A 10,588-nucleotide genomic window follows, 5' to 3' on the forward strand; every position below is an offset into this window, starting at 1 on the left:
CTCCACTCAATTATGCCAGATCTACTCTTAAACAAGGACATCAATCATGAATTAATATCCTAAAAACATTAAAATATAGAATAAGTACACATAATTGAGATCAAGAAATCAAGTATTTATCATGTAATTCATAAAATTAAATAACAAGATCCGCCATAGGTTTCATCTTCCCTAGATATCTAGGGGATTTAGTTCATACTTTTGGGGAAAAACATCTCAAAATTAGGAAAACAACAAAACATAAAGAACCCAAAAACTTCTAAAGAAGTTGACTGGAGATCTTTAATCTTGAAGATCCTGTTTCTGAGTTGATTTCGACGGCATTCTCAGAGTAATTTCTTCGTTCTTTTCTGCGTGCTCTCTTAGCTCCTCTTCTAGTGTGTATTTATAAACTTTAGAATGCTCAAAAACACTAAAAAATGGCTTTTTTCGCGTATTTTGGAAATAGGGTTCGAAATCGACACAGGCTGGCACATGGGCGTATGGCCAGCCTGTGTAGCTCTCACGGGCGTGTGTTTAGCCTGTGTGGGAATGGCTAGGCCATATGGATCCTGAAAGTAGCTCGTTTTGTCTGCTTTTGGCCTATTTTCTGCTTCTTTTGCTCCCCTATGCTCTCTTAAGTATAGAAACATGAAATTAAAGGATTAGAAGCATCAAATTCACTAAATTACATAATAAATCATCCAAAAACATGCTAAGCATGAGATTAAAGCATGTTACTTTTATGGTTTATCAAATATCTCCACACTTAAGCGTTTGCTTGTCCTTAAGCAAAATCCTCAACTCACAATTAAAATTAAACTTTCTCAATTCATAATTTTCATCAATAATGTTTTGTCATAATTCAAAAATAATCATACATTGACAATTCAACTAAAAGAGCATTAAAGATTCAAACAATCCAAATCACACATTTTAAATCATGAAAACATAGGTATTTCCCCTTATCTAAGTAATTACCTTTAATTCAAAACAAAAATTGACATCCTCACTAAAGATTCACTCAAATCACTCAGAGTGTTTAAGGTTCAAAAATTAAGCACTCAAAAGTCAAACATGAAAAGTCATTACCATAGGCTTGCATAAAAATCACATCTCTACCACTATAAAATGAGATAATACACAAATCAAAAGGTCTTTCAAGGGTTGTAATGATGCTTGGGTTATAGGTGTGGATAAAGGCTGAAAAAGAAGGTTAGAATCGAGATCGAATTGATAAATTACCTAAATAGAAAAATAAACTAATGCTGAATAATTACGTCAATCAAAATTATCAATAATAACACGAGCTTCTTCTAAAAATGTGAAATTAACTGTTTAAGCTCAAATAACATAGAACTAGTAATAATCAAAATAAATATACATATATTTTTTTCACTTTTTTTGAATTATGGATAATAAGAGATAATTTGACAACTGAAACAAAAGAACATAGTTAGGCAACTGACCCAATCAAATCTCGACAAAAAGGGAGTCAATAAAATAGAGAAAATTCCCAATGAATCAAAAAGAATGAGTTATGGGTTAATATTAAGGGTAGATCAAGAAACGATTTATTAGGCTCAAAGGGGTTCACTAAGGGTTAATTATAAAGGTAGGTTTTTTGGGATAAGTGGGTTAAAACCTAAGTAACTTTATCATCTTAGTATATCAAATCAAATGTGTGGTCTCGACATGTATAATCAAAGCAAGTTCTAGAATAACCAATCAATATTGACACACTCATAACCAATAATAAAGTGAGCAAGAAAAGTTTATGCTCTAAAGGCTCAAAATCTCACAAAAATTATGGTTTTTGATATCAATCTTGCAAATTTCAAACTTCAAGGTAATACTTCAATTTAGGGAAACAACCTAGCAAAAAAAATTATTCTGAAAATAGACTTATCATGCTTGATTCTCTAATGTCCTAAAGTTTAAACAATCAATGCACAATTACCTATGAATTTAATCTAAAACAAATTAATAAAAATCACAAATCGATAAGAATTCATTCTACTAGTAAAATGAGGAAATTACTTGAACACAAGACATAATTCAGGGATTTTTTAATAATCATATAAATAACCTCCCCACACTTAAGATGTACATTGTCCTCAATGTACAAAAATAAATAAACACAGTAGAAACAAAAATATCATAAGAGAGGGAGAGAATTGAAACTGCCCTGAATATTGGATGAAATGCCTAGAATAGTGAAATGCAGAATTGTAGAAAAATGTAGATGTAGAGCATGATTCTAAGCAACTGATAAGAAAATAAATACAATGCTAAAGAAGAATAAAGGGTTACTCGACTAGAAACAACTCTAATAAATAAAATATTGTAACACCCACTAACCCTAAACCGTCATCGAAACAGGGTTACGGAGCATTATCGGACATATTAGACAATTTACTAATAATTCATAAATAAATTAACATACATAGTATAATTTAATCATTAAATCCCTATAATGGACCCTCGAGGCCCAAAACACGTATTAGAAGTGGAATAGGACTTGTTAAAGTACTCCGAAAATTTTTCGTAAATATATATATATATTTGAACTCAATATAACCCCTTTATAAATATCTAACCTCCCCTACAATTTCAAACCACAACCAATCTAAAACCAATGGCACAACCAAAACAATTTATACTTTAATACACCTAAATCATATCCAATTCATTAACACAATAATTTAATAATTAAACATTCATAAAATAATTCAAAGCTTATTAATAACTTCATTCATTTTCCATTTAAACTTAATACCAAATTTTATAGTATACTATTTACCATTTCACTTAGACTAAGTACAAAACATTACAAACCATCCATACTTTATAACCAAAATCATATGACCCATGTATATAACCTAGGTACATGTCACATTTACCAAAAAAGAAAAGTACATCACCAAAGTTGTGCTGAAGTCAAGATTGATTTGGATGCTAAACTGGGACTTTTGACTTCTACTGAACTGCGCACAGAACAACCGTATGCTAAGCATGTCTATAGTCAGCGGTATTACCATAATTCAAATTATATAACATTAATAAATTATCACATCAACTTGTAATATAGAAAATCATAAGAACAAATTTTACAATCAATTTAATATTTCATTTATAATAGTCTATCAACAGATATCATCACTACAGCAAAATAGGTTTTTAGCGGCGTTTGAATGAAAAAGCCGCTAAAGAACGAGCATTAGCGGCGCTTTTCAAAAAACGCAGCTAAAGATCAAGTATTAGCGGTACCTTTTAAAAAACGCTGCTAATACTCGATCTTTAGCAGCGCTTTACAAAAAATGCCGCAAAAAATTTAAAGCCTTTAGTAGCTTTAGCGACGCTTTTTAAAAACGCCGCTAAAGATTAGTATTAGCGGCGCTTTTTTAAAAACATTGCTATATGTACACATTTAGCGGCGTTTTTAAAAAAACGCCGCAAAAGAATTTTGCAAAACGTCGTCGTTTTGTATTGAGCTTTTAGTGGCTTTAGCGGCATTTTTTGAAAAACACCACAAAAGAATTTTGAGAAACACCATCATTTTGTCTTAAGCTTTTAGTGGCTTTAGTGGTGCTTTTTGAAAAATGCCACAAAAAATAAAATACTATTATTTAAAATAATTTTAAAGATTTTTGGTATATGACTAATTATTTTTTAATTTATATGTTAAATATTTTCTTATATAATTGTAAAAGAAATAGTATTAATTTTAAAATATTGAATTAATTATCATTATAGTTTAGGATTTACAGTATATGGTTAAGGGTTTAATGTTTATGAGTTACTATTTTAAGGTTTATGGATTATGGGTTTAGGGATTATAGTTTAAGTGTGGTTTAAGGGTTGGGGTCTAAGGTTTAGGTGTTAAGGGTTAAGGGTTAGTGGTTAGTGGTTTATGGTTCAAGGTTTATGTTTTAGGATTTATGGTTTAGGGTTTAGGGATTAGGAGTTTAGGGTTTAAATTAATTAGTGTTTTTAAATTTATATGATAAATATTTTCTTATATAATTATAAAAGAGATAGTGTTAATTTTAAAATATTGAATTAATTATCATTATAGTTTAGGGTTTATGGTTTAGGGTATATAGTTGAGGGTTTAAAGTGTATGAGTTACTATTTTAAGATTTATGGATTATGGGTTTAGGGATTATGGTTTATGGTTTAAGGGTTGAGGTTTAAGGTTTAGGGGTTAAGGGTTAAGTGTTAGGTTTTTAGGGTTTAAAGATTATGTTTATGATTTAGGGTTTAAGGGGTAGGGGTTAGGTGTTTAAGGCTTAGATTATTTAATATTTTGTAATTTATTTATTAAATAATTTATTATATAATTGTAAAAGAGATAATATTAATTTTAATATATTAAATTTATGATTAAAGTTTAAATTATGTAAGAGATAATTTCCCCCTTTTCCCTAATCCGAATCCTTAAAATAATCACCCATTTTTCCCCAATTCGAAATCCAAAATCTCCGGTAAATGTTTCTTTTTCTAACAATGGTTTAGTGTGCAATTGTATACATGAACTTTAATTTGATCCAGTTCTTGTAAATTAATAACACAATTATTAATATAACATCATTTGATATAACATCATTTGATATTTATATATTGCATACATAAATATTTATATTTATCCAATATAAAAATATATTGATGTATTTATTTTTTAAAATGTGTATGATTAAATCAAAATTAAAGTTTCAACTATACATTTAAACTACAATTAGAATTTCACGTCTACAATTACACATTAAACCAAAATTCATATATAATTCTGAGATATATCTCTATCAAAATTTAGGTGTATACATATAATTAAATGCCATTTATATAAAAATCCAAACAACTAATGCGGACCATATTTAAAAGAATAATGCTTATATTGCTGTGTCATTTTGTTTTTTTTAATTCATCGATTCCATTATATTTCTCTTAAAGTTTCTTTTTGTATTTTATATGTTAATTTAAAAATTATAAAAATATTCAAAAAAAATTTAAAATTTAAAAATTAAAAATTAAAAAATAAAAGATAAAAAACTTAAATATTTAATATTTAATATTTGATATTTTAGTCCATATTTCAGTTAAAAAGTTCAATATTCAAAATTTAAAAAATAAAATCCAAAAGATAATAATCTCAGCACAAAAAATTTGAAAGAAAAAAATAGAAAAAAAATATGTTAAAAATGAAAAAAATTTAAAATTAAGTAATAGTGGCGTTTTACCACAAAAAATTAAGCTATAATGGCGTTTTTAGTGGAAACGCCACAAAAAAAAAGGAAATCAAAATCCCCAATTTTTGGTTACCCACTCATTAGTCCCTAAATCCCCCAAATAACTCTCAAAATTTGCCCCCAAATTTCCCATTTCCAGCAACACCAAGTCAATACACCTACACCAATCACACTTCTTTTTCCTTTTCATTTCACTGCACTAAATTCACCCACCATAGCTACTCCTTTTCTCTCGATCTGTTAGGGTTTCTTTTAATTCTAGGCTTTCAAGGGAAGTGCAGTTTCCTTTTAATTTTACCGGTGATTTCTATGGTGACGAAAACCCTAAATGACGAGAAATCGGAGGAAGAGGAGGTGATAGATAAAGAAAATGAAGAGGGAAGTGAAAAGGTATGCTTTCTTTTCTGGGGTTAAGGATCTAGTTTCATTCAAGTAATTTTCTTTGTGTTATGATTGTTTTTTTAATTTTGATTTGCTTTTCAGGGTCGTGGTACTCAGCTTAAAGATATTCCCAATGGTATGCATCTGTTCTCTTGCTTATTTGTTTTCCCCCCTAAGGTTCTGCTGTATTTTTCTTTGAATTTCATGGGATTGGATTGATTGTGATTCTATTTGTATTCAATTCTTTTCATGTAAGGTGTAGGTGCACGTTGTCCCTGCTCACATGTTTAGGAAAGTCATTAGTATCACCAAATCCCATTGCAAACTAGGGCTTACTGGTACTCTATTGTTTTTTGCTTTGATGCATCTCTAGCTCCCAGCTACCTCTTACATGTGAATATTTAAAATAAAATATCTAAATCCTTTTTTGTAGCCACACTTGTGAGAGACGATGAAAGAATTACAGATTTGAACTTCCTTATTGGCCCCAAATTATATTAAGCAAATTGGCTGGATCTAGTAAAAGGAGGGTTCATAGCAAATGTTCAGTGCGCTGAAGTCTGGTGCCCGACAACAAAGGAGTTTTTTGCTAAATATTTTAATAAAGAAAATTCCAAGAAGAAACAGGTTCAGTTATCTAAATAGTTCACCTTAATTTGTTGGTTCTTAACAAGTTTTGGTGTTAAATTTGACTGCACAGATTTGGAATTCAGTCATGCTAATTTTGTTTTTTCTTTTTTAATAACACTAGTAGCCAACAGTTAACCTTACCGTTCTTATACTTACACATCTAATGGTTGCCTCTTGCATTTCAGGCACTTTATGTGATGAATCCTAATAAGTTCAGGGCATGTGAGTTTCTCATATGGTTCCATGAAGGAGAGCGTGGTGATAAGATAATTGTCTTTGCTGACAATCTTTTTGTACTGGTTGAGTATGCAATGAAGCTACGCAAGCCTATGATCTATGGTGCTACCAGGTTATTTGTGAACATCAATTGCTCTGTCCTTTTTGTATTATTTTTATATTGTTGTGTCAGTGTTCCCTTGTAATGTGCAGCCATCTTGGGAGGACTAAAATTCTCCAGGCATTCAAGACTAGTCGTGATGTGAACACTATTTTCCTCTCAAAGGTATTCATCAGCAGATTATGTTTTCTTTGAATATAGAAGATTAGTTAATAGAAAATACTGCCCTTTCACGCTTCCACCTCTCTTACTAGGGTATTTGGTTTCCTGTAACTAGGAGAAATATACAAAAGGTGAAACAAGGAAAGCTCTTTACTGCATAACTAGATAATGCCGTTGTGCAACTCGTAGAACTACAGTCTTTATATGTGACATGAATATATTTTTTGGTTAAATCTTTTCAATTTCTAACTTCATATGATCTTCCAGTGATGAAAATTAAAAATAATTTGTAATTGATATTTTTATTTTTATTTCCATATTTTTATGTTACCTTTAAATTTAAAAATTAAAAAAACACAACCTGAATAAATTTAGAAAAAGAAACTATATACTTAAATCTAAAATATTAAAATCTTGAAGTTTTTTATTTTAGCTAAAATTTTATTAGCTTTTTATATAATTTTTACAGTTTCTTTTTTTTATAAAGTTTGGTCTTCTAAAAATCTTTCCTGTCTCAAACTCAACAGGTAGTCAATAAGCACTAAAACTGATTTTTCACTGTTCTCTTCTTCTATTTCAGGTATGTTAAGCTTCTCTTTTACCCTTTTTTTAATTTTTTGTAATCTTTTGCTACTTTGGGTCTCCTGTAATATAAATTTCTTTCTTTTCTTTCTTTTTTTTGCAGCATTTTCAATAGCTACGTACCATGGTTATGAGTTCATATTTCAACTGGCAAACTGATGTGCCAATGAATGAAAAAAAATAGTTGAAGTTGAGAGTGAGACTCAGCTTGCTGCTGCAGATGGTCTTGAATGCTACTGGAATGCATTTGAGCTGCCTTATACTTTTCCTGCTTCTTACCCTGACCCTCAAAACTACACTTCATTACTTCCATTATATTCCATTCCACCTGAAGTCATCCCATATGAAACTTTCACGATCCATTGGTGATATGGATATTGGGGAGTTCATTGTTCCTGTACCATACGTAAAGCAAGTAAAGGTTTGCCTTACTCTTTCATAATCTACTTGCATAATGTAATTTATATCTTTTAGTTTGCCTGTCCTGATAACTTGATTTAACTTGTGCACTTAATAGTATTGGATATCGATATTTTATTTGAAAGGGCCAACTAAAATTATATATTTTTATATTTTTGTTTCTAGTATTTCTTCAAAATTGTGTATATAAAAGATATATACAAACAATATATCAATTAAAAAATAAAAATCTCATGAAATGCATTAGTTTTAGCTATTCATAAATTTCAAATCTGTTATCAATTTATTCCTCATTATAAAATCTCAATAAGCAAAAGTATCTAGTTTTAAGTTTTGTAAAAAGAAAATTTTTTCATAAGCGGTTAAGATAAGCTAATTTATCTAGCACTAAACAGAGACATCAAAAAGAACATCTGAATTTTGAGAAAAAAATAGAACTTTTAAGATATTCATATAAAGGCAAGAATATATGTATATATATTTGAAAAAAAGCTTCTTAACAAAAAAATTGGCTTTGTAAAGGCTGTTGGTAAGTGGTAGCTCAAATGATTAAGCAAGAATATTGAAAACAATCACAAAGATATTTAAAAGATTGAAATATATAAGAGAAGTTATTGTGAGAAACTAGGAAGTCAAATTTTTCTTTTCTTATCGTTGTATGGTTATGAGTTTAATATATGTTGCAAGCTTACTAATCTTTTATTTGTAAATAAAGATCAGTGGATTCATGAATAGATTAACAACAATTGACATTTTTTCCTATATGCTGACACTCAAACTCTTTTGACATTTTTTCAAACCAGTACTCTCCAAGCTTTACCATTGATTCATGCTTGTTCATGAGTAATTGAGTATATAAACTTTCTTTAATTTACGAATTTTTGGTTCAAGTCTAATTTTCATTGTATATAAACATTATTTATATCTACTTTATTTTATATACTGGTCCTGTTCCATGGTCATCCTCTTTATTCATTATAGGTTCCTTACAATCTCATTTAAATATTTTGATTTGCTTGTTTGATTTTTGTTATAATTTAGATTGATTTGAATTCAAAATTTCGGAAACCAAAATATTTTGGTTTGATGTGATTATTCCTTAAAACCAATCCAAACTAGTCCATACTCATCCATAGACTTAGTTGAAATCGTTGCTTAATTTTAATAGGTTAAAACACAATAATTTAGCATTTGTGAATTGTTTCTTTATTTTTTTTATTAATCATTCATGATTACATTTATCTCTTTAGGAATTACTTGAGTTAGGGGAGAGTGTTGGAACACAAAGTCGGGGTCTCACCCAAGAACTTATTTCATTGCTACATGTTTCAAAATACAAGTGCAGCTTATTCTCAAGGAAGAAATCAAGGAAAGAGAGGTACTGCTTATGCTTCATCTTTGCCTCGTTAAAATGTGATTTACTTTTATCAGCTGCTGCTTTTGGTCTTCCACAATTTTAAATTGAAATACTCAACCCTTGTTCATCTTGGCATAAGTTTTATATGTTAATTTTTTCCCTTATGCCACTGTTTTAAGAGATTGGATATGTACTTGGCTGTAATGGAGTTCCTCGAACTTCCAAACCAGTAACATTTCTGAATTTGTGATCATTAAGTCCATAGTAGAGCCATTAATTTCATATCTGTATCCTCATGGGTGCTATACTTGCACGTTGAAGTGCTTTTGCATTTGGAATTTTCTTTCTTAATCAGTTTTCTTTAAAAGGGTCTGCTTGAACTAGTGTTTTATCTAAAATTAGAAGACATTTTCTTGATTGTTATTAATTGTTTTCTTTTACCAACTAGCCTATTTTCTGCAGTTGTCTACGGCTGGTGGTAGGATGATTACCTCTACTGATGGTGTTTGGGATGCAGTTGTCTAATTTTGCCCAGCAGAATTAAGCTAATTTTATGCTTCATTCTAACTATCATTTTTTTTCTTTATGGATTTTCACTAGCGTTGATGATGCAAATTAATCATTATTCATTCCAATATATTTGAAGAAGAGAACATTTGTTCAGATAAAATATAGTATATATTCTCTGCTCCTATCTAATTTATCATCAATTTGCCTTCTTAACGACTGTTATTTTACTAGAATCCCCACTGATTGAATCATACCTTTGAAACATGCGAGCTATAATTTACTGTGTAAGCTAATGGAGTTACCATAATATAGCTCTTTTATGTTTTGATTGGTGGCAAATGGAACAAGAAAAACCAACTACACTAGATTGCGGTCCAAGAACAATTTGCAGAAGGCACATAATGGCTGGCTCCTACCTCTACAAATGCATGTGGGAGGCATTGCAGCAGCGAATAAGAATGATATTGATCAACATGCAGTTGACACTATATGTGCTCTGAATCCGAATTCAGGTGTGAGTTTCAAATATTTTATGTGCAAAAAAGTATTAGAGTACATTATGTTTGTATGTTAGTTAAGCAGATTATAGATAGAACCTGCAGTAGGATCAACTAATTAGTTGATCAAAAACTACACCCAGTTTTGTAATAGTCTACTTGCATATTTACATATATTTAATAATAATCTCGTGTCAACTAATTATTCTATTTTTATTTAATTGTTTTGTTTTCAACCTTTTATTTTTATTTGAGTTGAAAGAAGAAAAACATGAATTGTAATTTTGACTTAAAAAAGAGAATATTCATTAGCAGCTTAATCAATTTAAATAATCAATGTTGATATTTCACATGGGAATGGATATTCAAATCTTATATTTTACATGGTTATGATTTAAGTCCTTATTTCATTTAAGTAACTTCATTATAATATCTTATTTTATTGATATCTTTATATTTAATCTAATTTTTATTATTTATTTTA

The 10,588-nt window shown here is 29.5% G+C and overlaps 1 protein-coding gene across 8 annotated transcripts; it reads left to right on the top strand.

Moving 5' to 3' along the window:
* Positions 1-5,280: 5,280 nt before the first annotated feature.
* LOC107918206 (general transcription and DNA repair factor IIH helicase subunit XPB1-like) lies at positions 5,281-10,588 on the top strand. Of its 8 annotated transcripts, none has more exons than XR_001689968.2 (10): positions 5,281-5,618; positions 5,712-5,745; positions 5,872-5,947; positions 6,043-6,236; positions 6,425-6,588; positions 6,669-6,741; positions 7,266-7,318; positions 7,424-7,741; positions 8,991-9,118; positions 9,560-10,588. XR_001689968.2 is itself a non-coding variant. In XM_016847747.2 (5 exons), the coding sequence occupies exons 1-5, from the start codon at positions 5,599-5,601 to the stop codon at positions 6,905-6,907; spliced, it is 345 nt and encodes a 114-aa protein (XP_016703236.1). In that variant the 5' UTR covers positions 5,292-5,598; the 3' UTR covers positions 6,908-7,048. The 8 variants fall into 8 exon arrangements, 1 of the variants encoding a protein (XP_016703236.1); XR_001689974.2 differs by having other exon boundaries at positions 5,297-5,618; positions 5,866-5,947; positions 7,424-7,735; XR_001689971.2 differs by having other exon boundaries at positions 5,298-5,618; positions 5,866-5,947; positions 9,546-10,588.

Source organism: Gossypium hirsutum, chromosome A01, assembly GCF_007990345.1.
Source record: "Gossypium hirsutum isolate 1008001.06 chromosome A01, Gossypium_hirsutum_v2.1, whole genome shotgun sequence".
NCBI lineage: Eukaryota > Viridiplantae > Streptophyta > Magnoliopsida > Malvales > Malvaceae > Gossypium > Gossypium hirsutum.